Below are 27,079 nucleotides of genomic sequence, written 5' to 3' on the forward strand. Positions count from 1 at the left end.
TCGCTCAATCCCGGAGTCCTTCACGAAGGCCTTACTAAGGAACTCACCTCCATTGTCTGAGCGGAAGATTTGCACAGTACGACCCGAATGATTCTCCCAGTGTGCCTTAACGATCCTCCAAGCCTCCAGCGCCTGATCCTTCGTTGCAAGAAGCTGAAGATTAAGCAGGTTGGTATGGTCATCGAGGAAGATTACGAAATGCAGTTTGCCGTGAGGTGTAGCGATGGGGAAAGGACCGCATAAGTCAGAGTGCACCAGGTCCAGCATGTGACTGGTGCGCTGCTCCAAGGAAGGTGGATAGGGCTTACGAGGGTGCTTTGCCATGATACAAGGCTCGCACCATTGAAGGGGAGCCGACGTTTCGAACATTACTCCAGTACCTGTGTGCTTGAGACGCTTGACAGCATCTCCTCCTGGGTGACCCATCTGAGTGTGCCATAAGTCCAGGGACAGCGGTGAGCGAGCGAATGCTGAGAGTTCTCGAGTGTGAAATGCAGGAGGGGACTCATCTGGGCGAATGAACTTGAGGTCAATAAAGAACAGATTCCCGACCATCGGAAGTTCTCCCAAGAGCTCACCATGATACTTGAGCTGACAGCGAGCTGGGGAGTGTTCAAAGGCACAGGACCACTTCCTTTTCAGCATATGTCCGACTGAGAGCAAATTAATCATTGCCCCAGGTGCGTGCAGGCAGTCCGTGAACGTGATATGGAAAGTTCTTCCTCCAAGCGTCAATTCTGCGACGCAGTTACCGCGCCCTGACGTTGCGAGTTTGCCATGATTAGCGGTCTTAACGGTAACAGTGGAGTTTTCCGAATAAGTCCAGAAGTAAGAGCGATCAATGATGAGATTTGACGTAGTGCCGGAGTCCAAGATGGTAGATAGCATCTGACTGGATATGCAGGCGACATCATCGAAGCTTGGGTAAGATTCGGGATCGTCGAATGGGATTTCCTCCAGTATAGCACACAATAGGTCACGGACAGCAGCAGCAGTGCTGCTGGAGTACGAAGGTGGTGCTGCTGGTGCTGGGTTAGACGAAGAGGCATTGCTTTCACTGGTCACAGCGGAGACCTCGGGTTTCTTGGTACTCAGCTTCCTCTCACGATTCCTGTTGCCTCCCTGGCCCTCCATTCCTCCTCCCGACTGAAAACAGTGCTCCCGATCGTGTGTGAAGGAGCGTGGCTGCCCAGTGCACAGCGGGTTGTTGCAACTCACCCCCTTGGGATTAGACCTATGAATGCGGATCCCGGTCTTGGGGTTAGTCTTCCTACTGTCGAAGTTCCTGAATGACGTGGCATTCATGTACTCCGAACCAGGTCCAGCAAGCTTCTGTTCTCCTCGCAGACGGTTAGCCTCCTCGGATAAGGATGTGACTACAGCCAAAAAGGTCATCTTAGTGGTGGTGGTGGTGGTGGTAGTGGATGCGGTAGCGGAGGCAGAGGAGGTGGAAGACATTGTCAAGGGAGTGCTGTACAAATTCATAGTCATACGCTTGAATATGAGCCAGTCAGGAGTGTGTGGAAGGCCGTGGAGTAGAAGGAACACCAGCTCGTCCTCGGTGACTATAACACCCATCTCTGCGAAGCAGCGCCTAGCATTCTCAAACGCACTAATATAACGTGGTGTATCGTCTGGGTCCTTGAGTTTTTCAGCAAACAGCTGTGCGCGAAGTTCAAATTGAGACGTGATGTCTAGACGTCCAAAATGAGTTGCTAAGGTATTCCACTGTTCTCTCGCGGTCCAGGACTCGTTGAGGAGACCTTGAACAACGGCTGAGAGTTTCCTACAGACAATACCTTTTGCCTGTGCGTCCTCCTTGATCCAGTCAATAATGTTCTGTTTTTCGGTGGCAGTAGGAGACCCAGCGACTGCCGGAGAGGGTATGACTGAGGCGAATTCTGCGTAATTGTTAGGGTCGGTACCAGAACTACAGTGGTTCCATAGTCCATCCCCTTGAAGAGCGAGGGTCACTGCACGACACCAGGAAGGATAATCATCTGCGCCGGTGAAGGTACAACAATTCAGATGGTGAGTCTGAACAATGTTGGGTCTTGCAGAACCTAGCTGCTATTCGACCCTAAAGGGTTTCTGGACTAGGCTTAAGGCTCAGAGGAGAGGAAATATCATAGAAACTTGGTCAGCCCTCAGACCCATACTGGTAACTGGTGAAAAGATTCATTGATTATGTAAGCTACAAAAGTGCCAACATAAGGTAAGGTAAAAACAGTCTCTACAAGCCCAGCCAGAAATGAATCCCTACACCGGTTAGTTCGATGATGAAGTCGTACTTCCCCATGACGATGAGGTACTGGGGAGAAGTTCGATGAGTTTGGTGCAGACCTGCAGCGGGAACGTTATACATTAATGCGAGAGTCATCAACTTCGTGGGTGTCTGAGCTTTGCTAGAGCTCAGGGCTCATAACCTGTACGAAGCTAGGACAAGTCTCAGCGGGACGTGATAAACGACGCTGACATTGAATCTACCTAGGACAAGTCTAGGGTACGTCAGCAAGGGTCAAGTACTAGTGAGCAAGAAGGCATACCTCAGCAGGACGTGATAAATGATGCTGAGGTGAAACTATGGGGACAAGAACATATAAGTAGGGAACCTAAGCGAAGGAAGCTGCCAGTGACATCAGTACCGGCGAGGACGACATATGGTGCAGAAGGTGCCAAGAGATGATAAGAACTAGAAAAGGTAAAGGATGATAACGACTGGAAAAGGTAAAGTAAAGAAGCTCCGGAGGTTAATCCTCCGGAGATGGTAGCATGCGCCTATGTTACATCATCGATCGTCAACAATAGGGTCATGTTGCAGATGATGTCTGCAGTGCATTGAGCAAAGCATCCAATGGTGCAGCTTTGAGTATTGTTAGCAAGCCTTTCTCGCAAGTCCAAAGTACCGTGGCCATCGCGTTCTTCCAGAGTCCATCATGCGAGAGTTTGATCAAGTCTCCATTTAAGTTTTTTAGCATATTTTCATTGGTATATATCTCACATAAAGTGTTCTAATGTCTGCATTTGTATATGCACACTCTACAGTACTACCTACTTACTTATCCTCCTCACCATTCGCTCGACATCTACCTTACTTTACTTATCCTCTTCGGCATCCGCTCGGCGTAGTTAGCATTGACACGTCGCACTCATGTCACATCATGTGATGTTTGTAGAATCTGCATGACGCCTACCTTAGTATACACCAGGCTGGTCACGAGCCTAGTCAAAACCAGGTTCTTTCTCAGCTACTGCCTTGAGTGTGAGGGGCAGGCTGCGAGGGCCAGTGTGGGGGCCCGCCGGCCCGGGCCTAGAACCATGTACATAACACATGTAAACATTGTCAGTGGGGATAACGAAATTTGGACGCTAGAACAGGAGGACAGGGTAGAAGTGACTTACTACCACTAGGACTTCTCCTGCAGAATCACCAATCTCCTGCTTAACGTTATGCCCAGGGAATGCAAGACTTACGAATGCGATTGCACGCACATTTGCATGGGACGGCTCATTGTTGCCACATGAGGACAATATCGCCAAGTATTGTCATCTTCCTAAATCACAACACTTGGTGTGATATTGAGAGTTGACACTACGTCTGCACCACGGACAACACAATAGCTGCGCGAATTCGCGACTGAATATTCCACTTAGAGGAAATAGATACCTCGCTACCAGCTCAGGTAGTATGCACTATTTTTCGTCATCTTGCACTTGAGCCAAAGCCAAGTTCATCTCATGGTCATCTCACCTCAACAGATCTCCACACCATCCCCCTATGATTCTCCACCAAAACCGTTATAGCTCTTCTGTCGAAGACTATCCCGCTGAAGATGCAGGCACGAATCTACTGCAGTCATCATATGTGCGGCGCAGCCACTCAATACACCTTTCTCTCGGATTGCTACGGCTGCATGCTACTGACTGTATCATCGACCCAGCCACCCAGCTCCGAGTCTCAACCATGCCCTGCTATTCTCTCCTCTATTCTCCCAGAGCCCTCTGCACTGACTCAAATTACAAATGGCGCCATCATTCAAGTTGATTTGCGCTCGCTACTACCCGAGAAGGGACTCGTCGTACCTGATGTTCCGAAACGACACTCTGATGAGAGCCACATCCCCAGAGCTGCCTCTTGGAAACAAATTGTGAAGCACTGGACAGGTGGTGACCCCGAGCATGGCTTGCTACTTCCACTTTGAGATTGGCCACCTGAGTGGCACCGCGGGAAGAATGAGAATTTTTTTGCAATGAATGATTGCGCTGGAGTCCATCACCATTCCGTGTAATAGATTCAATGGACATGAGCCTGCATTCCTCGCTGTACATCCAGAGACCACTGCGGGCCACACAGCTTTGCTTTGCGCAATCAACCACGCGAAGGAGCGTGGGGATATCATCCCTCGCAAGTAGTGAGTCGTATCTCTCGCTCGCTGCCAGCGACCGCGCTGATGATTTTTGATTTTTTTTTTCAACACTCCTGCGGCACGTTACATTAGCCCGGCACTGGGATAGGACAGTCCTCGCTAGAGGAGCTGGCGCGAACGGGTATACTAGTACCGGCGTGTAGCCCATTTTCTGATTCTATCGATTTTCAATGTCCGTCGATCTCCCGCGTGCGACTCGGCGCGAGGGCATCTTCCGATTTTCACTGGGATGTAACTCTGACTCTAAGCTCCCCTAGTAACTGCTGCACAAAAATACCGATAACTCAATCCCAAATCCGAGTAAGTAATACAAATTGTAGATGCGCGCACGCGCATACCAATACCAATACCAATACCAATTACTACATAAATCGTTACCCCGAGTCGCGCGTGAATTTGTCCCCTGAGGTCAAGAAGGAAAGTATAACAACCCCGAGTCGTCAAGCTCACAGATGCGGTGCATTACATTTGGATATCATCTTGATTCCGGTCTCCATGCCTGAGTCCGTGTCTGGAGATGCGCATTTCCCCGAACGAGAGCCTCGTTGATCTTCTCCACCCACATCGCAGACATAGCGCTCGTCTCTGCAGCGTATGTCTGTGATCTATTAGACTGCGTGGCATGTAGAGCATCAACAGGGTGAACCACGTAAAACAGGAGTGAAAGGACTGACAGTCAAAATTACAAACTCTCGCTCGCCTTTCGGCTCTGCACTCTCGATCACATTTCTGCAGTCCTTACCTGCATCCCGCTCTTTCTCCTTTCCTTCCCTCGGCTTCTCGCGTTCCTTGCACTTATCTCCGGCGCCCAACCCAACCTCACTCTTCAAGCTCACTTGACCACCCCCCTTCTGTTTCACGCATAGCAGCCGCATATTTGTAAGCACCAGCTGCCGCGTCTTCGTCTTCGTGAGGCTCGCGCTAATCGGAAGACGTAGTTTACTACCACGGCGCTTCGGCGACCGAGCCTCGACGCGCGTATGGAATAGGACGCATTCGGACAGTAAGAGAAGGCTTGACCTATGAGGGCAAAGGGTCAGAAAAGAAATGGCTAATTAGGAGTGTCTATAACTTGAGTACATCAACGACGCACCAATCTGCATTCGAACATGGCCCGTTACCCTGTACCGGAGTCTGCGCACGATTCCGTCCGCGCGATAGGCTTGGATCCAGCTTTGCCTCAGTAGCTGAGCCAATCCTCATCTTGATGTCGAGATCTGCTGCCACCCTATCAACGATGGGGCTCCCGTCAGAAGAGCTAGAGCCTGAACCGGTTCCGTTCACTCTGCGGACGTGGACAGATATAATTGGGGGAATGATCTCAGCAGGGAGAGGAGAGACTTCTGATGGTGACAAAGGTTCCGCTCCATCCTGCGTTGGTGGTGGAAAGGTCTGTATTTCCGGTAATGCAGTGTTGTGCTCGTGCTCGTCAACGACCGTCTGCGTCTCTTCCAGATCTTCTTCCAGCCCCGGCATCATCCTCCCCTCACTCGTCCTTGATTGCCATACAAGATAATCCGGATTCTCTCCCATCGGGCCCTCTTCCGCATACCTTGTCTTGAATGAATGCAACATCGTCCCCTCACTGTCCTCTGCCCATCCCACGCCATCCCCACTTACCTCACCATCCCCACTGCTACCCACATCAGCATGACCACCCACTAATCGATCCCACATCTCTCCTAAATCATTCCACTTTTCCCCCTCCACCTCATCTGCCGCAGGTACCTCCTTCTTCACCAGCCCCGCCTCCAAAAGAGGTGCAGGGTCGGTCCACAGCGTCTCCCACGATACAGACGCGAAAAATGGATGTGCTCGAAGTGCCGCGTATGAGTGAGCAGAGTCTGGACCGCCGGCGCCGAGCCGTTGTGTCGGATCGTGTACAAAGAGACGCCGTATGAGGTCCTTGGCGTCTTCGTCGAACCCGTCTGGGAAGGTGTAGTCGAGAGACTTGATCTTTTGCCAGGTGAGGTATTCGCTGAGGCCTTGGAATGCGAATCGGCCAGAGATCATTTGATATATTATACAGCCAAATGCCCAGAGATCCGAGCTGTAAGAGATATCAGTAAATTGATGAGTTGTGTTTGAAACATCGGACACAAGGGTTCCCGATGCCAAAAACGAAGAAAGGGAAAATATAAATGTAATGACACTCGATATATGTATGTGTTTTGAAGGATAAGCGCACCTCTTACTTGTCTCGTTGCTCTCTAGCAACTCTGGCGCGACGTATTGCGCGGTGCCCACAAATGTTTTGGCTCTGTCCGCTTCGGGACTTGTGAGAAACGCGTATACACGAAAGACATTAGCTAACCTCCGTTCTCTAATATCTTTCCGGTACCAAAATCAGTAATCTTTATTCGAAACTGGTCATCTAGAAGGAGGTTTTCGGGTTTGAGGTCTCTGAAAGTGACGTCAGCAATTGAGTACATGTACCCTTTTCCAGGTGAGGTGGAGAGAACCTCCGGGAAAGGTGATGGAGTAACGCACCTATGAATGACGTCTTTCCCGTGCATATACTCCAGTGCGTCGACGATCTGTGCTGCGTAATATCTGGAAGAGGTGAGGCTTAGGGAGCCGAGGCGTGATATGCGAGATTGCATCTCCCCATTGGACGCCAAGTCAAGGACGAAGACTGGTAGGACATTAACGAAGGGGGTTCATGATAAAAGCGGATAAAAGCGTGTTCCATGCACCCGATCACTAAAGCAGGCGTGGCAGTGTGAAGCACTATCTGCCAAAGAGGAATAGCCGGCCAATAACCGGGATCGGATGCACACGCACAGAGAAGAAGGTGGTACTGACATAGGCTCCACTCGTCCTGAAAGGTCCAGTGTAGGTGTATGATACCTGGGTGACCGGCACCCAGTTTGACGAGAACATTTTTCTCTGCGAGGGCAACGAGCATCTTGTCCTTTCGAATGAGATGATTCTTGTCAAGGATCTTGATAGCGTATTCCTGACCAGTTCGGATATATCGTGCACGCATTACCTGAGGTGACATGAGTAGGGGGTGCGGGTAATAAGTGATGGACACACTGTCGAGTAAGATCCTTCTCCAAGGGTGTCTCCAAAAGTAAATTCTTGGGCCCCCAGTCTACCATTTGCACTCCTCGCCCTACTTGCCTCTCGTGATCTCTTCCTGCTCTTGCTCCTCTCCTTGGTCTGCTGTTGGGGTTGTGGGAGTTCTTGACGGCTGGATACTCCGAGTTCACGAGTGAGATAAGTTGGTGGTTTGGAGGGAGTAGCAATTCTGGGCTGTGGGCTTTGGGAACGCGGGGAAGAGAAAGTGCGTGCTGGTCGTGGGCGGGAAGACTTTTGTGATTCAGATGGGATGTCAGTTTCGGAGGATGATGATATGACAGATGCATTTCTGCTGAGATCGACGAGGGTCGGCGGGAAAGTTGGTGGGGTCACTTGTACCATCCAAGAGTACTGTCTGTTGAGCGATTCGTTTCCAACCGAGATACTTATGAGTAAGTTGCTCGCAGCTGGCAACGAAACCTTAATTATGTCATCTACTATATAGCCAATCCTCAGATACTTATGGCTGTGACAGATAAGTACATTCAATACCACGTAATCTCGCGGTGCGACCTCCGAATTCACACAGTAGCGACATGACACACTTGACAGCAAACAGCCAACCCTCTCCGCTCTCACCCGCTTCAGTAACATTTGCTTGGATCACGAACAGATGAGTAATATATCAAGGGGAGTGCTGTCAGTCGGGATAGTTCTGATGTTCAAGCCTTCTGTTCATCCCAGACTGGCATCTCCTCCGCTTCCTCCGCCGACATTCATGGACACCAGCTCCATCTTCCGTTCGCCTCGTCCTTGACGCAGCCCATCCAAAGAAAATGGGGTCATGTGACATGTATCACTAGATATTGTACAGGGATAAAATACTTTGACGTTGTGGTAATCAAGTATTTCATGGCGCGCTGCATCAGTGCACTAATCCTTGTGAGTCGCTAACCACCCGCCCTACCAAAAATCTTATTACCAAAATGAAGAACGATACGTTTACATTTAGGATGTCGCCATGGTGCGGCCAGTCACACGTAGACAGGAAGATCTTTGTCCTCTACGTGCTCAGCAACAGCAGCCGACACCAGAAAAATTTCTACGGGAGTGACTCTGTGAGAAGTGGTACAGTGCTGTGGTACCTGGGTCGCCTGCAACCCTCCCTCAGCCCCGGCAAGCTCTAAGCCAGTAGCATCAACAAGCCTTCCAAGAAACCCCCATTTGATGTGAGCGAGGGTCTGGTCGGACGAAGTCCCTGATTCTGTGCCTCCGTTTAATTTGATGATACTCTCGGTCAATTCGGGAGGGATGGGAATCATTCCGCGAACTACGGATCTCACCTCACTACGCGCGGCACACGCTTTACAAGGAGAATGGTCCGGCCGCGCAAAGACTGCGACGGTACCTACAAGCTGTGTCGAATGAGCTATCCCTTTGTGGTGGAGCTGGAATGAGTAGGAGTGGTTGTATGCATGCTCCAGAAGTTTCACATGCACAATAAATGTGCGGTAGTGAGGGATGACGGTATGATCATTTGGCACAGCAGTATTTTCCTTGTTTGGAACAGGTAAATACTTCCAAGCATGCGAGGCCACCTGTGTCGCCTTGGTCTGCGGATCAAAATCGTAGTAGGCTTGCACCCTTTTGCGCGCTAAGGCACGCTCTTGGGATGTCATGGCAGTCTGATCGACCTTAATTCCTTCAAACTCGGGAAACGAATAATCTATTCAAAGTAAACTTATGCGATTCAATTAATAAGGTTGCTACGTACACTTGGGGTAGCTTTGTTCACGCAAAAATCGGGCCTGAGTCTTAGATGATTAGATTGCTCTAGATGATATCCTCAAAAGACTCACTGTAGGTGTCTTCCGCTGAGTCTTGGACAAGACGATGTCCAAGAAATCTGCCGCAGTGGGTACAGGGGCAATCGCCTTCAGCCCGCTGGTCGACATTTTAGAAGTGTAAGGCTATGAAAATGAGTATTTTGACCAAGTCGGTGATCCTGATTCCTGAGGGTAGCCAAAGTTTTTGTATATTCCCACGGTCCGGCGCATGCTTAATTAGTGGTTGGTACTAGTACTTAGATCATCTTGCCAACCGTTTTTTTGCCATAGTTTAAGTTATGCAGAAATTTTACTTGTGCTTCGGCAAGCCACATAGAAGGACTTGATGTATAGTCACATGATATGTGAGTTGTAACTTCTCCCGCTCATATTTGTCTTCGCAGAGCTTCACTCTTTGCGACAATGCGATCCGGAAATCCAATTACTCCATTTCGCCATTTGCATCAATTTAAAGAACAATTATTTCGTCCTGTGAACTGCCTGACTTCTGCCAGTTGTGCCTGCCGCGGACGTGACATGGTTGTTGCACTACCAGCTTCACTAGATTTATCTTCGTACTCAGTTTGCACTTCTGGCTAGCTTCGCTTATTGAGATGTAAGCTGACCAAAGGCCGTGTCACTGACGAGGCCTTGGTAAGGCTTACGCGGATCGCTTCTTGGCTTAGTACCAAGCGGCACCCTGAGCAAGGCCCAAGAAACCAACACCCACCAGGCACCCTTGGCACTACTAGTCCTAAGGCGACTCTATCTTACTCGCCTTTTATATCACCGTCACAACTCTCTTCTCCCTAGATCCAATCGTTGCACTGGGACAAGCTTTTGGAGATGTGTTGATTGAGTTCTGATGACATCCCAACCCTGATGGCAGACGATGAGTTGCAGACTTTCCAGATCAAGAGCCGTTGCAGCGCTCGATGGATTGACTCTGGCGAGTCGCAGAGATATAGATCCATGAGCTATTCGAGGCTGACGTCAGACAAACAGATTCGAGAAAATATCAGCGCAGTATGTTCCATCTTCATACAGCCTCCAGATATCAATCATCAACGGCAATGATCGCTCGTTTCGACAGCCTCTCAAACTCGAGCTTAGTGGACCACGAGAAAGACTAGACACAGTCGATCATTTTCAGATAAGTTCAAACATCTACATTGCTCGAGCAGCACGAAGATTTCTCCACAAACAACTACACTGATTGACTCTGAACTAGATATTGCTCCATCAACCATGATACCAAAGCGAAAGCAGAAACATGGCTCACTGTCGCGATGTACCACTCGGGCCCCCGGCTCAACTTCCACTGAACGCGCAGAGCCGTCCTCTCTAAGGCGTGCAGGTGAGTCATGTGATTGAATCATGGTTGCACAGCGACCTGCTCATACTCACAGCCGAATTTGTGCATTGGTAGTGCGGGCAGCAATTTGCATCTGTTTTGCAACCTGAATATTGCGTGCCACATGCACTGACAATCATAGACGCTGTCAAAGAAATAGCAACGGCGAGGAACGAGAAACGCATTTTCCGTGCTAGATGATGCTGCGAGGCGGCGATGAAGAATCTTGTGAGGGAATTCTCGAATGATATCGGGGAGCGCTATGGGACGACAGCCAGCTTTTATATCGTGCATACACTCATGAGCATGATTCTGATCGATCAGGCAGAATTGTTGTGGCTGTCTCGATGGCAGAAATTTTGGTAGAACCTGCAGGAGCGTGTTTAGTGCTGTGGGCAGAAGTCCCCCATTCTGCCAAACCGGTTCTGCCTGGCAGATGGCAGAATTCTGTGGGCAGAATCCGGCAGAATGCCAAACTACAGGGGATCACACCATTCGAGTTCATGGTTAGAACTGCACTCGCCGTCGCTAAACAATGGCGATGGGGCGATTAATGGGTATAGTTCGTGATATGCGAGTTCTCCCGCTGTCTTTGAATCCGTCTACTAAATGGTTACTCCTGAATTCCAGTGCTTACAGATAAAGCAACATATATACATTGCCAACACAATTGTACAGCATACGAGTTCAATTCTATGCATGCGCAAGCGCGAAAGTATGGTGGACGATAGGTTACGGTTCAATTCGCCGATTTGCCGTGATAAATTTTGAAGTCCAATCGATGTTTGTTCTGCGTATGTATACCCAGAAATTTTATTAGAGAACATGTAAAGGATGCATTAATGCAGTCTCCAATCGACGAAAACAGCCGCGGGCGCGCACCTCCATCTGGTTCAGTCTTCAGTATAGTACAGTAGTTCATGATAGTGAGTTCTCTCGCATAAATCACTCACTTGAACCGACTCTAGTAGCACTCCACTCTTTGCAATTCAGAAATACAAATTTCTCCACTCATGCTATTTGCGTGCTGCTAGTCTTGAAAGAACAACCGGTTCATTTTGCGACCTGGTGTCCACTGCCTCATTCATTTTGGCCGGTCGTGCCTGCCGCGGACATGATACGACTTGCAATACCAGCTTCACTAAAGATTAATTTGATCTGAGTATCGGCGAGAATGATGCTAACTTCTTGACTTTGTCGTTGCACTAGCAGGGTCAGTGCAGGTTCAAATGACAAAGGGCAAGGAAAAAGAATCAGGCAGGCTGGTATCAGCAAAATCGACTGTGATTGATATTATGTAGTACTACCCATGTCGTATTCTACGATTCATAATGTGTCACCCGCGGGTGACCCATACCATCTGCGGACCCACCCGTGGATCCACCCGCACCCGTGGTACTCTCACCCGCACGGGTGCGGGTAGGCCTCTGAAGTTCCATCCACCCGCGGATTGGGTACGGGTGCCACCCGGGTCCACCCATGTCACACCCTAGCCTGAGAAGAGGCCCAGTAGTTTCCTTGTTCCGTTCGGAACGGTTGGAGTGGTCCGTCTGGAAGGAGCTGTTCGTTGTAGACCTGCGCGTAAGTGCCACGCGCCTATAGGCGCGTGGCACTAGAGACAGCTATCCAGTATCTGTGCGAAAACATCATCCAGCCCATACCTGTGTCCAAGGGTATTGTTCCCCATCGTGTTCATATCCGCTTCCCATCCAGTATTCGGTGTAGCACCACTCCCACAGAGCCACTTGGGGGATTCACTAACAAGACAACGCCCTTGGACGAAATCATACATACACAGTCTGTCCACATTCGAATGAAGAACTGAAGCAAACCACGTAAGTAATGCAGACGGGTAATTTGCACCTGTTCACGCACGGAAAAAGATCGGATCGAAACCGGCCTATGTGAAGACGAGCGCCAAAATCATTGCAGAGGTCAGAAGGAATTGCTCACGTAGTCTGGGTGACTCTGCAAATTAGATCAACAAACCTTACTTGCACGCAAACAACTAACCATTCGTCCATTCCCACCCTAACTCATCGCTGGAGTAAGCATGAGCCAAAGTTGGAACCAATGTATTCCACCCACAAGCAATCAGTGAACAGTGTCGTGCACGCCTTCAAGCGACCCACGCTGGATGAAGTCTGTATCCCTCTTCGATTCCGCGGTATGATTAGAAAACTCGTCCCAGCTTTCAGTATATTCGTCAATACATACATACAAGGTCGACTTGCTGCTCGTAGGATATGGGAACGTCAATTTAGGGACCATCGCCACATCTCTTCCTGTCTTGGTCTGAGTGATGTTGTCGGACGCCAATTAGCGATTGAGGTCCAGCTTGTAATGATGACGTTAATGCTGAATATGTGATATTACATATGTAATTGGAGCGAGGAGAATATCACTGTACGCTGTTGCTGAGCTGAACCCAGGCCTCCGTGTGCGTAAATAAGTCGAGAAATTTGAGGTCATCTAATTCTAATTCCTCCGCCATGATCAGCCTACCGACTCCTGCCTGTCGTCGCTTCTTGTATTCAATGGTTTCTCGACGATAGGCGTCTGCTTTAAGCAACTGTAAACAATCCATCACCAACTCCCACATACGTTGGTCCACGGCGAAGACTTCGTACTGCAAAAAGTTGGTCTGAAAGAATGACTTCTTCTCACCACAAGTCTCGGCATCTACGGTTGCCCATTCATCGAAAGGGCGAGATTTCCGTGATAATAGTCGCCCATCCTTGTAACGCAAGGAGACCCAGACGAGAACCCACACGAACGACTCGAGATCATGACGATACAAATGTTTGACTTCGCCTCGTTGGCCCTTTTTGCTGAGAAGATCAAGTGCCATGAACGGTATTGTCCCCGTACGCTCGTTGCCCTGAGGACCCAGCGCAGTCGCCAACGAGGATAGATCGTAATCGTTTAAGACGCCCATGAAGACGGTTCCGTTCCGGTACCACATCATGTTACCAGGGCTGACATCTCGGTGGTAGACTCCTGCTTGCCAGAGAGCATAATGGCCTACAAAGCACATCATTTCAACCAATGGAGAGAGGCAGATACAATGAGCCACATACACATGATGCATTGCCGCCACGCGTCGAAGAACTCTGTGCCTTTGAGCTCCGTAATGGGCTTGAGCTTGCGGAATACAAGAATGTAGAGCACACGACTACCCTTCGCTGGTTCTGAAACGCCGAGCGCTTCTCTGATTTTGGACGTAGGATCCTTGAATTTGTGGTGCCATAGTAGGTGAGGAACATGGCCCTTCACGGCATCTTGCTCTTCCGCAATCTCGTAGACCTTCTTCAAAATGTCTGGCTCGCTAGCGCGTTGCTCCTCCGCCCAAAAGACTTTAGCCACCATGCCATCTTTCGCAATCTCTGGGTTGTCCTTGGAGAGTTTTGCGCTAGTGACAGGAAACACATTAGTGGCGCGTCCCTTGAGTCCGTAGTGTGCCACTCTGTCTTTGTGACTCGTATGAAGCTCGAGATCTACGCCATCAATCATGAGTTTGTGAGAATCATTCGTCTCATCGTGCTTGAAGTCCGTGTTTCGACCCCAATGGACAAGACTGAATCGTTGGAACGCATATAACAACACCATGAAACGTGGGAGGTCTTGGATGAAGTTGATACCGGAGCACTGAATAGTCCCCTGTCGATCATATTGCCAGACCCAGACCATCCATCAGGGAATCGACCCTAAATTGATATGACCAGATATAATTGGTAATCAAACAACATTATTATACACCATGTTTTAGCCTTAGATATTATTATCATGGTGTCACACATATCTAACATATGATAAGACTATGCCAGAAAAGCATCGCCTTGATGCATGTTTTGCAAGCAGACAGCAGTGTGATACCAGCCTTGGATATTATTGTCGTAGTGAAGCACATATCCAACATATGATATGACTATGCCAGAAAATCATCGCCTTGATGCGTGTTTTGCAAGTAGACAGCAGTGCGATACCAGCCTTGGATATTATTGTCATAGTGAAGCACATATCCAACATATGATATGACTATGCCAGAAAATCATCGCCTTGATGCATGTTTTGCAAGCAGACAGCAGTGCGATACCAGCCTTGGATATTATTGTCGTAGTGATGCACATATCCAACATATGATATGACTATGCCAGAAAATCATCGCCTTGATGCATGTTTTGCAAGCAGACAGCAGTGTGATACCAGCCTTGAATATTATTGTCATAGTGAAGCACATATCCAACATATGATATGACTATGCCAGAAAAGCATCGCCTTGATGCGTGTTTTGCAAGCAGACAGCAGTGCGATACCAGCCTTGAATATTATTGTCGTAGTGAAGCACATATCCAACATATGATATGACTATGCCAGAAAATCATCGCCTTGATGCATGTTTTGCAAGCAGACAGCAGTGCGATACCAGCCTTGGATATTATTGTCATAGTGAAGCACATATCCAACATATGATATGACTATGCCAGAAAAGCATCGCCTTGATGCGTGTTTTGCAAGCAGACAGCAGTGCGATGCCAGCCTTGGATATTATTGTTGTAGTGATGCACATATCCAACATATGACAAGAACATGCCAGAAGATCATCGCTTGATGCGTGTTTTGCAAGCAGACAGCAGTGTGATACCAGCCTTGAATATTATTGACATAATGTCACACATAGATATGACCAGGTAGAGCTGACCAATAAAACTCATTATGACATATCTAATCTCTAGATTAGAATCCCATGATATTATATTTGTGCAACATGTGTATGAAAGAATATCATTTTGATGTGCATCTTGTATGTAACATATGCATGAATATATATCTATACTAATGCCATCTCATTTTGATATAGTGCGAGGTAGATTTGATTTTGATTTACTCTTGAAGGCGGACTGACAGTTGAACTCTATGCATTGTAACTGATCTGCGCCTGCAGCAAACCTTCTTACATATCTAACATTTCTCACGCTGATCATGGTTCCATAACAGATACTATCCATTACGGTTCTATTCGTGATGGGCCTCTATTTCGTGAGTCACACTCATGTCACGAATAGTAACGGACAGTCACATTTACGATCCTAGAGCTAATTATTGATAGTTTTGTAGCATCCTATTGAAAGTTATGAGCATCCTAGCTGCACTGGACATGTTTTTTGAGGCTTAATATCACACAATGTTCAGATCAATTAGGTTTCACTTGGAACTGGGTATCAGGACGAGTACAGTGAAGTGTAAGATGTAAGGAATGAGCGTGGTGTTACTATAAAACAATATGATGACTAGAATCGGCCTCAGCAGTCTGACTTGGCGCTGCTCGATGGTCGAACGCAACTTAGGGATCTGCACGCTGGGCAGCATTGGATCAGCGTGGCCGTCGCTCGAACGAGGATCGACACACTCACAAACTACGAACGGTGGGCAAAGACTTGGATCAGCATGGCCATCGCTCGAACGAAGATCGACACACTCACAAACTGCGAACGGTGGGCAAAGACTTGGATCAGCATGGCCGTCGCTCGAACGAAGATCGGCACACTCACGAACTACGAACGGTGGGCAAAGACTTGGATCAGCATGGCCGTCGCTCGAACGAAGATCGGCACACTCACGAACTACGAACGGTGGGCAAAGACTTGGATCAGCATGGCCGTCGCTCGAACGAAGATCGACATACTCATGAACTGCGAACGGTGGCCGACGACTTGGATCAGTATGGCCGTTGCTCGAACGAGGATCGACATACTCACGAACTGCGAACAGTGGGCAACGTAGAAGAAGGAAGGATGTGGTAGAAGAGGGAAGGATGACGTGTTCAATGTTGAACGTTCGAATGTTGAAACTAAAAGTCACGTGAGTCAAACAAAAACAAATACACGCAAATGTTGAACTTGTAATTTGTTGCTCGCTATATCGTGCCTATGACGCGGCACTGTCAAGTCTTGGGCCAGTTGGTATTATTTAATTTGTAGTCACTAGTACATGTTTTTCGTTTAGTTTGAATGCATACGCGTGCAACTCATCAAAAGCTGTTCGAAGATAGGTAGAGCTCTTGATACAATTACCCGCGCTAATCCCTGGCATACTTTTGTGACTTTGCGCTATTTATGTACAAGTTTTGAAAAATTAGAGAGCTTAGGTCAAATTTTACTAGCGTAGCGAGCTTAAGTCAAATTATTTCTTGACATGCTCTAACTGAATGATACGCTCGTCGATGGTGCCCCTCGTGATTAAGCGCCGATAGACAGTCACTTGGCGCGTCTGACCGAGGCAATGAGCGCGACTCTGATAGTACGTGGCCTGCGCATTGTTTGATGGGTTCCGATCGTGATCGACAGTGTCTCCTGCGGTCTGGTTGATTCCGAGTCTGACACCACCCGCGCACGTACTTGAAACAAATATGAAGATGGCCGAGCTATAGAACATTGATCAAAGTCGAGAATATACAATCTAAGTTAAACACTGACCGTGTCTGCCAATCCATCGGTTCCTTGATACAGAGTTGAGCGATGCAGCACGCCACACCACCAAAAGCAAGCGCAAACTTAAACCATATCCATCGTCGAAATCGAAGGTCAGCTTCATCCATTCGGCTCTTCATCGTTTTGGGAGGGTTGCGCAGGGGTCGTATTGGCATGAGAATGCTTCGCGTGAGTTGGTCCGGGAAAGGCGGATTAAGCAACAGGAGAACATGCGAAGCTATGTAAACATTAAGAGTCATGGGCCTGATAATGGGCTCAGATAACGCAAAAGGCAAAGTGTTCATGCTGGTCTTGCTTACCGGTCACCAAAGAAAAACTTCTGCACATTCAGTAACTTCGCATTAAGAGTGGCAAGAGATGCTCTCGCTTGCGCAAATAGTACCTGTAAGACAGTAGTAAACACCAGGTCCGTTTAAGTAGACGAAGATAATTTTATGTTGTCCTGTTCAAAAGCAAGCGCATACTCGGTTTTAGCCTGGTCGTCTTTCCTTGGTCCTTTCCCGAAGGAGCGCGATCGATGTATCTCGCGTATAGTACGTGCAGGGACATAGTGGTGCTGCGAAATTGGAAGCATGGTGGGATTTTTGAGTTTCCCGAAGTTGTTGTCGTCCAAAGAATAGAACGAATATGTCTATTGGATCGTCAACCGTTGAACTGCCTGCAGAGTATGTCATATACTATGTACTTACCTGGGAGTCCCCAATATTCGCCTCAACCTGCGAGTACCAAGCCGTTCGCTTCGTTCTGTGTAGTACGCTTAAAGACGCGTCGAAATCCCATGCGCCTGATGAGGTAGACTTTGCTAGCAAAGAAACGAAGAAACTGATGGCCGGGACGGATGACACTGTTGCATGGTCCTGTGTGAGGAAGGGAAGCTTTTCTATAGCATAATGTAGTAAACGCACCGCTATGAGACACATCCAAGTCGTGGTTAGTACATCTTCGTTGTTGCTGTTGGAATAGTATTGCCTTCGTAGAATAAGGAGTGCGGCGGGTTACAGGAGGGGAACCGAGAGGGGACGTCTTGTGATATTGAAATATATCTGAAGGTGATGGCCGTGTCTTGGGGCACGCAGCATTTCGAGAACTCCGGTAAGTAGTCGCAAAGATATTTTTCATAAGTAAGGAAGCGGCAGGTGAGATCGCTCGAGGAAAGAATTTGAATGAGCCTGAGGGGGGTAATAGAGCGATGGAGAGAAGATGTTGCATCAGTATGTTTTTATCGAACGAGGCGGGAGAAACCAGATTCCAGGATCCGCTGGATATAGTTGCGTGGCGCTAAGAAGTTCCTAAATTGGTCGATATCGTATTAGTTTTACATTGAAGCTGGTCCCGCTAGAATAAACGCTAACCGTCAATGAGAATCATTACTTTCAAACTATCTTCCATGGTACTGTACGCCTAGGTATCCCATGCTCGACATCTATTGATGCCCAACATAGATTTTCCTTTGCATTTTTATAATTGTTAGCCTTTCAAAACACTGCAGGACGACCAAGCTACTCAGATTACCGCGGACTCGTACTGTCTCTGAATAGGATCCATGCTTCTCAGTCATTCCCTTCATCCACCTATCATTCCCGTGCCCATCGATGACTCCAACAATGCACTAGCAAGCTCTTTCACATCATGACACCATCCCACACACTCTTCTCTGTGACCACGGCGAACCGAAGCTTATCGAGTGTATTATTGGCGTTTGAAATGAGCTCCCGCAAGAACACGTCCCTGAGGAAGTGGGTTCAGCAAAGAGTGTTGATGAACGTGAACTTCGCAAGGGTACTAACGAGCGCATTGCGTTCGAGGTCCGAATCGAAGGAGTAAACTATGCGGATGGCATTCTTGAATCCGTACAAGCAGAGATCAGCTATCTCAAGGCCATCCGTAGTTTGAAGTGGGCTAAACAATCCAGCCAAGAAGAGTATCCGTGCCACCTCAAACATCAGCCTAACATGGATGAAGCGTGACGCGCTGAAGTGTTGGTCTCCAGTACGAGATCATCTTCATTGAGGACGCATGAGCGTTTTGAATAGTGACTACAAGATATCAATCAGCGTTCAATTGTAAGACTAGCAACTTACTTTAGTATTGTTGGCCATGTCATTGGACTGCATCACACATGCCTGGTCCCTCCCCGCATTCGTCAACACATTAGTAAGACCAGGACCTGTCGAGGGCAAGTTGATTGTGACATCTACACTTCGTCTTTCATCCTAATCCGTTGCCCTAGATGTGACGAGAATCTATCCGGAAGACTCTCCATCGTTGATAGCACGGTAATCCTTGATGAAGTCAGCCTTAGTCGTGCGATTTTTAATCTGAGACTATGAGCATCGGTATTGAGCATAATGATAGAATACCCGAGAATAAAGGCAGCATCTATTCAAAGGCAGGTAAGTAATCCGAACAAATTAGGCAGATGTCCACAAACCTGCAAGCATTTCCGGCGATGTATCATTCCGCGCACTTGAGCATGAAGCGATCGATCATCTGAGCTTCTCCAGGAAGGCGGAATGCCTGCAAAAACATACAGCGTCCAGCTGAAATCTAGAAAGTCGACAAAAGCATGCATGATAGCAACATTGTGTTCATCTTTGCAGTACAGTGAGAATCGTTAGGCAGTGTCCATTTGTGACCACCTTCACTTCGGGTATGTCTCCACTTGCAACGTGCCCACTCTCCAGTGCTTTCTTCAAACCCTTGTCAAACATTCCATCACTCTTCTTCGCAGCACCGAATCCTTCCAGATCGTGCAGACCGATGTCTAACACTTGGCCAGTACGTGGGTCCCTGTCCGCTGTACCGTACGACTCTTGCCTGGAAAAAGATAAACTTAAATGTGACAGAAACGGCATGAGAATGAACCAACAGAGGAATGTGGAAGAACATCATAGCATTAGGCTTGGCTAATTTGTGTGTCGTGGGCGTGATCTGATCGGCCTGTCTGTTCCATATGGAACCAAAGTCCTTGCCAGTGTCTGGTGTGAACGGACGCTGTATAGCCTGGATCTTGGAAGATTCTTGCAAAAACCAGTTGATTTGGTCCTTGGAAATATGAGCGCAATTGACATAACGATCACAATTATATCAAGGGACACCGACCTCATGTATCCAGTCGTACTCCGTTGGGAAGAAATACCCGAGCCAGTCCAAGTAACCGCTCGAGTAGGATCCAGAGTCCAGGAAGTACAGCGTCAGCAGCGATGTCTTGGAGCTACCAAACGAGCTCAGCTTGCACTCTGCTATCCTCAAATGGAAACACTCACGCATCAGCACTCTTCACGTCTAGAACGTAATTTCCAACACCATGAATGTCTTTTGGACCCCTCTGCACCAAAGAATACGGAAGGGCATTCATCATACGTACTTGCTCCTGCTTCACATCGCCGTTCTCTTCGTCATGATTGCCGAAGATAGCTGCGACTGCAAACTTTGCTAAAACGGATTTAGGATCCCAAGACGTGCCCTGCCCGTTGAGTTGGTCGCCGGAGAAGACGACAAGATCTGGCTTTTCTTCGTCCATAACGTGTCCGAGGAGCGTATTGGTGAGATTATCGGAGTTGACGCAGGGATCAATATCGGTTTCCCTGACAGATGCCCCTGGAAACAGAAAAATGCAGGTCTGCAACTTGCAAAATCTTGAATTTTCCGTCCCGCGAGAAGTGTAAAGGATGGGCTTGAGGGACCGCTGCAGACCAAATTCAGTACACTATCGGCATAAAGGCTGTTCATGCTCACATTGCGCGCCGCGGCGGTATGTCACATACACGCTCTCTAGTTGCCCTTCCTTTTCCGGAGTTACGGCAGGCTCTATTTTCTCAAATCCGTACCAAGGCCTATCCTCTCCAAAGAGTATGTCGACTTCGGTAATGAGACTGGATTTCTCTTCCGCATTCATTTCATTCATCATTTTGCCCAGGAGGTACCAGAGGTACATTGGTTCCGCACGCATAACACCATAGCGTATGGAGAGATCTACTTTTACCCAGGAATCTGATAGAGGTTCAGGAATTTCATTGGCAGGAAGGAGGCGCAAGTCGGTAATGAGAGGTATGTCAAGACGGCGCGTCCGTCTGTAGTAGATGTTCTAAGGTGAATGTGGTAAGTCATGGAATACGTAACATAAAATAGTGGTGCGTGCGTACCAAATTCCAGAGACCAGCTTGCTTGTTGAGATCCCGGTCCACTCGAACCCAGTTACCCTTGATGGCATCCTGCTCGACGGTTATCGTGGGTGCACAGAGGTTTCCGACAAGGCTCGGTGACATCATACAACGCGTGATAGCAATTTCAGACACTGTAAATATGAAATTGAAATAAGTCCCTGACAAAATTGGCGAGCATACATACGACCGGTATCGTGAGATAACAAGGGAGCCCATACGTCAAGGGGATAACTCTCTATATCATCGGTAGTACCCCAGGACTGATTTTTTGTGGTTTCCCACCAATCTGTCTCATCATCGTTGACTGGAATTGGTTGGCCATCCGCTGGGTCGCCAGTGACTGTTGGCTTAGAAGGTTCCTTATCGAAGTAGTCAACTGTGGCGACCGCATCCCAAGCTTGCCAGCCTAGACGCTGGACAATGCCGGGTCCGACGATGGGCTGGTATAATACAAAGAAGTATGTCAGGAGGCATGAGAAGCCAATGACAGCTGCTGTGGGAAGCAATATGCCCCTCATAGATCGGCCAACGCAAGAAAATGGAAACACAGCCATTATGGACTGTCGAGTTCTGGATAAGTGAGCGACCACGGTCAGTGGATTTAAGAGAGTTAGCGAACAGATTACCTATAGCTATAGGAAAGTGATGACCAGGAGCTGTCGTACCGTGAGGGCTGCGTGTTCAACGAAGGGGGTCACATATCTAAATCGAGCAAATAATTGGGGTCAGGTCACAAATTCTTCATTTTGGGTTTCCGAAGAAGCTTTTATGGATGATGATGTATTGGAAGTACTCACCCTTCAGTAAGGTACTCGTCAATCATACTTTTGCTGAGGCCATCAGTGGTCAGTGAGAACTCTGTGATATCGTGAGGCCACGAGCTTGGAATGAGCTACGTCTCCCCCAAGAGTTGAATGCCCTAAGAGGAAATCAACTTTGCTCGTTTGCAAAGAGTGAGAGGAAGAACCTGAAATAAACCTTATAAGAGTGACGAACCTGGTACATCCGACAGAGAGTGGTTCCCCATGGGAAATATCGTGTAACAATCTAGGAAAGCATATCACAAAGTATTGAGAAGTTAACAAAGATATATACCTTACATCGAAGACACATCCACACGCATACTGGCTCGAGATACTGTTCATAGTTTCAATATAGATACAACTTTCAATATATTGCATCACCTTCAATAAGCTGGGGAAGGAAATGTGCTTTCAAGCGACTATTGATAATGTCGTTCACATATACTCTGCAGGTGATGATAAGTTAGTTATTTGAACAAAGAAATTATATGAGCGTACAGGCAGTGACTGCAAGTAGGTTCAATGATGGCGCAGAAGAACCCTCCGTAGATGGCAATATTAAGACACGTCTCCCAAGGAATGACCCTCGACCTGCACAGGATAAGTTTCTGATATTGAATTCGTCAGTGTGATCAAGGCATCAACATGATCTTCACCTTATTTGACAAACCAGTCGAGAAGTTGCAGCCCCACTGAAAGAAACCTTGGTCAGCTTGAACATTGACCATGTAGATCTAATACAGACCGTCCTATATGCTCGAAGATTGTACCAGTATGTTCGATTGCGTCGCAACCACGTGCGGTGGCACGAGTCGATTTGTTGCACAACATAAGTTATTGTTGGGGCAACAAGCGCACTTTCATTTCATAAGAAAGAAGGTTTTGACAAAAAGAGCTATGAGGGACTCACAGTTGAGAAATACGATGTGACAACGACACTAGTACCATCTTTAGAATCCCTATTTGATGGATTCCACAAGGGGTCGGAGAGTATCTAAGTTACAATCCCAACCAGAGTGACTGCATGAGAAGGATTGAAGGCAGAGAGTACGATAGACTTAGCTTCATATTGTGCGCGAGCACAAATGACATCGAGGAGCTGCTTTCTATACCGGGGAATGTATTCTGGTATTGAAATAGGGGGGGCGGGCTGCAGCTTGGTATCCGAAATAGAGCGATGCTATTCCGAGGTAGAGTATATAGACGTAGGCGTAGACAGATACAACGGGCCCAGCGTTTGTGCCTCGACATGTGAGAACCCCGCTCCAGGATCATCATAAAATTATGTTTCGGAATGATACAAAAACTTGTCAGAAGCACGGACACCAAGCACATGCTAATCGGTAATTGAATAGATAAAAATGGCGGCAGAGGCAGTACAGATAGCGTAGATCAAGTCCATGTACAAATACCATTACAACAATTCACTTCAAGTGGGCGATCTGCAACTACAGGAGAGCTTCAATAGAGCGCAGAGGCATTGGAAGATCCAGATGACGTCGAAAACCCATCAAACCAACCATCAAACCAATCATCAAAAGAATTGTCAGGTAGACATGATTCATATGTCCCGTCAGAGCCATGAGATGAGCACATGCCTACATTTATCTTAGTATGAAACTTCAAGGAAAGCTGCAAGCTCACCATTCTCAGTCAACCGGGGCCCCGTAGTGCGTGATATGGCTTCAGAAAACATCTCCACTTCGGCTTGTGCGCGATGTTTCTTCAACTCTAAGATGTGGAAATCAGATTTTAGGACGTCCGGGGTTTTTTCATTCTTTGCTTTAAGGCTATCGCCAATGCCAATACCTAGGAGCTTGGTGTCTGCACAGTCGGCAGAGGATGTGCTGATGTAGGCGCGATATGTGACATTATCAACCCAAGACTTCATCAAGAAAGGAAGCGAAAGAAATCGATCATTGGGCTGCATAGTATGAGAATGCAGAGTCTGGTAATATGAATAGCGCTCACCCTTAAGACGTTTTCGTAAAGCTGGGGAATTTCTTGAATTTGCGGGAAATCCACTAGAAATTCCGATGACGTGGAAAGCCATTGCTGGCATTTGAGATGCGCAGCAGTTGGAAGCCGAAAGCCTTCAAATTCGTCCGAGCGAGGTGTTTGGCATGCACTTATAGTGCTAGTGTACTTTGGCAGGGGTGCTGGAGCTAGGAAGAAATTGTGATTCAAGTGTCATTTCTCGAACAGTATGGCTTACATGGGCGACATTTCGTATTAAACTCTTCGCACAAGTTCGCAATAGCTTTGTTGAACAAAGTGACTTCCATCTGAGCACGATACATCCTCTCCTCCATGTAGCATCGCCCTCCTTGCAGAAGGAATGAAACGCAAGTGAGCTCTTCTTGCTGGAAGAGTTCTTCCATTGCAACCACTCTGAGGCTCACTTGTAGGACAGCTATGAGGTCAAGGGGGTCGACCCATGCAAATAGCACAGAAACCGTGACGAAGAGGGAATCTGGAAGCTGATGTTGATGTCGTAGGATACCATCACAAAAATATGGAAACCCACTAACAATTTCGCGTCCCCGTTTCTGGAGCCAAGACTTGAGGGCATTCTCGGTGTGTTCGATCTCAAGAATGTGTTTTGTCGAAGGAGTGGTGAGGGGAGGAGGACACGATGAACTACTATTTAACATGCTGAAGTGGAGTGGTAAGAAAGGGTTAAAGAGAGGTCCATACAATTGTTGAGGCCTTACATACAAGAAGGTTTGGCAGCGGCTATGGGATAGTGGTCTGCAAGCCGATCAACGGCTTTGGTCAGCGGTGGCTGTGCAACTGTAGCGGTCTATAAAAAAATATTTAGAGATGAAAATCATTTGCGCCGACGAACAACGTCATCATACCTCACAATTCCTTGTTTGGAAGTCAGAAAAAACCTGTGCAACGTTCGTAAGCGACTCAATATGTTACAAGAGACTTTGATACTTATAGCGCGTACTATGTTCCTCGGTCTGACTTAGTCATGTGATGGTGGTGGTCTTTGGGATCTTATTCTTAAGATATCGCAGGAAAGTTCACAACACAGCAGAGCGCTGTACATTTCCAAACAGACCAAGCGGACAAAATATGGAAGACAATTGTCCTTGGAAGGATTATTTACGAGAAATCCGATAGACATCGTTGTCACTGCGACGCATTCCCCATTAGCTGTTAGTATAAAGATGAACTTATGTAAACTCACAGGATGTTACAAAAGCTCGCCAAGCGGTTCACGAATGCCGGGTGTTCTGGGTCGTCTTTCTGTGCCAATAGGAGAGCAACCGCCTGAAGGAGTTCGTCATATATATCGCTGACCGGCGGATATACTGATAGGTCGATAGCTGGGAACTCCCCCTGGTCTGACATCATCTTTAAAATATCCGCTAACCATTGGATAATGGCGCTATAACACTAATGCAATAGGATTGCTTAGATGAACGAAAGCTCATAGAGTAGAACTTACGGAGGCCCCCACAAATGCTAATGTCTCTGCGGGCGGGTGTGGAACGTTCCTGAAGATGTCCGGCGCAAAATCAGCCATTACTTGTGCAAGTTGCTGATTTCTATGTGGAATGGCGAATGGCTAATATTTAATACAGTGAATATAGAAAAATTCTTTGGAAGAGCCTGCGTACCGGCTATGTATTATCCTCGGAGAGGTGTAGGTCATCTATCAATAGACTGATTGACGTAGCTACAGCGCACATATCAATATCTAATCCTGATTTAGAAATTTGACTCACTATTAGCAATGGGTCATGACTTCCAACCACGAGATATGTCGAGTACAATTCGAAAAGATCTTGTTACGACATCCCAGCGCTTCTAACACTCCAGTCACTCCCTCCGAGACAACTTCTCGGACTCGAACTCCCTCCGCGAGTCCAGGCGTCACACATACCGCCCTATGGCCTCGACTTCTTCAATTCTGGCACCAGACAGCACGACACAGCCCGTTGCTTCGCGTAACATGGCATGGGCACAGGGTGCAGAAAATTTCTGCGCTATTCATTATTCATCTGTCTGAATGGTTTGTGAAGTTGTTGATCACAGAAGCAAAGCACCTTACTATTGTTATCATTGTGGCTGGCATATCATAGTACTTGTTCATCATTTTAAGTTTGCAGAATCAAGTTTCGACTGTCCAATGTTACTGAGGCGCGTGCGCAGTAGTACCGCCTTCGCTGGACTCGCAAGTCTATGAAGCGAACGTTTATACGCAAAACACTACATAGTCAACTACATTACAGCTATTGCCTGCATACTCAGTTGCGAAGTTGTTAAGTCGAAAAGCTTCACAGGTTTCAAGATGAGCGGTTTATATATTGACTGACTATATAAATCAAACTCCGCTGGCAGTGGCCGAACGAAAACCTGGCCATCTGTATCTACAGTTGCGGACAAGCAAACACCACCAATTTTGGACACCGCCAAAGATTGATTTTTCCTGTTGCCACAAATAACCGGAAACCCATTTTTAGTGCAGAATCTACTCATAGGGGACCAAAGCAACTGATTTGCACGAGCAGATTTTAAAAAAACTGCCATATGAGGGTTTTGGAGGCCAAAAATTTGGTGTACCCCCAAAAAAATCGCTAAATTTACGAAAAATATGCCAATCGCTTCCTTTTAATGTCCTATACATGATTCTGTCAAAATATCTACAGAATCTCAAGGCATTTCAGTGCTAAAAATTGGCAAGTATTGATGTAATTGCCTCCAGTATTCCCAAAAATGTTGGAATTATTACTCTTTATGACTTACTTTCGATTACAAAGAGGTGAATTAAGTTTTACACAAATGATTTTGACCAAATTCTGGTGCAGAGGGGTACCTTGGATCACTCTCAGACCCCCAAAAGGGGTACACAACATTGTTCAAATTGCTCAAAAATTTGGCGCGCCAAAAATCTTGTGGGAAAAATACGAGAGCAGTGTTTTTAGACGTATTTTCACTGCCTGAGTTTGGATCCGGCTTCAGTTTGGCCTGAA

The 27,079-nt window shown here is 47.4% G+C and overlaps 9 protein-coding genes across 9 annotated transcripts; 1 reads left to right on the top strand and 8 right to left on the bottom strand.

The window, feature by feature from the left end:
- Positions 1–5,492: 5,492 nt before the first annotated feature.
- F5891DRAFT_964432 (kinase-like domain-containing protein) lies at positions 5,493–7,853 on the bottom strand (the record flags this gene model as incomplete). Its single annotated transcript, XM_041376089.1, has 8 exons — positions 5,493–5,630; positions 5,664–5,712; positions 5,782–6,477; positions 6,616–6,694; positions 6,742–6,830; positions 6,918–7,062; positions 7,233–7,419; positions 7,467–7,853. The coding sequence occupies 8 exons, from the start codon at positions 7,851–7,853 to the stop codon at positions 5,493–5,495; spliced, it is 1,770 nt and encodes a 589-aa protein (XP_041218042.1).
- A 632-nt stretch (positions 7,854–8,485) lies between these two features.
- F5891DRAFT_1197741 (uncharacterized protein) lies at positions 8,486–9,406 on the bottom strand (the record flags this gene model as incomplete). Its single annotated transcript, XM_041368524.1, has 3 exons — positions 8,486–9,177; positions 9,226–9,259; positions 9,311–9,406. 3 exons carry the CDS (start codon positions 9,404–9,406, stop codon positions 8,486–8,488), a joined length of 822 nt encoding a protein of 273 aa, XP_041218043.1.
- A 928-nt stretch (positions 9,407–10,334) lies between these two features.
- On the bottom strand, positions 10,335–11,015 carry F5891DRAFT_1070231 (uncharacterized protein; the record flags this gene model as incomplete). Its single annotated transcript, XM_041363272.1, has 3 exons — positions 10,671–11,015; positions 10,573–10,621; positions 10,335–10,406 (listed from the first exon to the last, which is right to left on the bottom strand). Exons 1-3 carry the CDS (start codon positions 10,814–10,816, stop codon positions 10,335–10,337), a joined length of 267 nt encoding a protein of 88 aa, XP_041218044.1. The 5' UTR covers positions 10,817–11,015.
- Positions 11,016–13,032: 2,017 nt separating this feature from the next.
- On the bottom strand, positions 13,033–14,349 carry F5891DRAFT_1154059 (uncharacterized protein; the record flags this gene model as incomplete). The annotated part of the gene is made up of 2 exons (XM_041365195.1): positions 13,712–14,349; positions 13,033–13,655 (listed from the first exon to the last, which is right to left on the bottom strand). Exons 1-2 carry the CDS (start codon positions 14,319–14,321, stop codon positions 13,033–13,035), a joined length of 1,233 nt encoding a protein of 410 aa, XP_041218045.1. The 5' UTR covers positions 14,322–14,349.
- A 1,730-nt stretch (positions 14,350–16,079) lies between these two features.
- On the top strand, positions 16,080–16,415 carry F5891DRAFT_986761 (uncharacterized protein; the record flags this gene model as incomplete). The annotated part of the gene is made up of 1 exon (XM_041377811.1): positions 16,080–16,415. The coding sequence occupies one exon, from the start codon at positions 16,080–16,082 to the stop codon at positions 16,413–16,415; it is 336 nt and encodes a 111-aa protein (XP_041218046.1).
- A 420-nt stretch (positions 16,416–16,835) lies between these two features.
- F5891DRAFT_930602 (uncharacterized protein) lies at positions 16,836–17,045 on the bottom strand (the record flags this gene model as incomplete). The annotated part of the gene is made up of 1 exon (XM_041373946.1): positions 16,836–17,045. A coding segment is annotated over one exon (210 nt), but the record flags the coding sequence as incomplete, so codon positions are not given.
- A 10-nt stretch (positions 17,046–17,055) lies between these two features.
- Positions 17,056–18,042, bottom strand: F5891DRAFT_964456 (uncharacterized protein; the record flags this gene model as incomplete). The annotated part of the gene is made up of 4 exons (XM_041376091.1): positions 17,056–17,365; positions 17,422–17,484; positions 17,545–17,753; positions 17,812–18,042. 4 exons carry the CDS (start codon positions 18,040–18,042, stop codon positions 17,056–17,058), a joined length of 813 nt encoding a protein of 270 aa, XP_041218048.1.
- A 1,668-nt stretch (positions 18,043–19,710) lies between these two features.
- F5891DRAFT_1070241 (uncharacterized protein) lies at positions 19,711–21,953 on the bottom strand (the record flags this gene model as incomplete). Its single annotated transcript, XM_041363273.1, has 7 exons — positions 21,473–21,953; positions 21,268–21,419; positions 20,861–21,209; positions 20,389–20,722; positions 20,225–20,336; positions 19,992–20,167; positions 19,711–19,939 (listed from the first exon to the last, which is right to left on the bottom strand). The coding sequence occupies exons 1-7, from the start codon at positions 21,840–21,842 to the stop codon at positions 19,711–19,713; spliced, it is 1,722 nt and encodes a 573-aa protein (XP_041218049.1). The 5' UTR covers positions 21,843–21,953.
- A 1,599-nt stretch (positions 21,954–23,552) lies between these two features.
- Positions 23,553–25,629, bottom strand: F5891DRAFT_1197747 (uncharacterized protein; the record flags this gene model as incomplete). The annotated part of the gene is made up of 9 exons (XM_041368525.1): positions 23,553–23,689; positions 23,736–24,015; positions 24,063–24,256; positions 24,307–24,571; positions 24,623–24,734; positions 24,806–24,894; positions 24,953–24,962; positions 25,291–25,499; positions 25,552–25,629. 9 exons carry the CDS (start codon positions 25,627–25,629, stop codon positions 23,553–23,555), a joined length of 1,374 nt encoding a protein of 457 aa, XP_041218050.1.
- Positions 25,630–27,079: the final 1,450 nt, after the last annotated feature.

The sequence above is a fragment of the Suillus fuscotomentosus genome, assembly GCF_016647785.1.
Source record: "Suillus fuscotomentosus strain FC203 chromosome Unknown F5891scaffold_130, whole genome shotgun sequence".
Classification (NCBI taxonomy): domain Eukaryota; kingdom Fungi; phylum Basidiomycota; class Agaricomycetes; order Boletales; family Suillaceae; genus Suillus; species Suillus fuscotomentosus.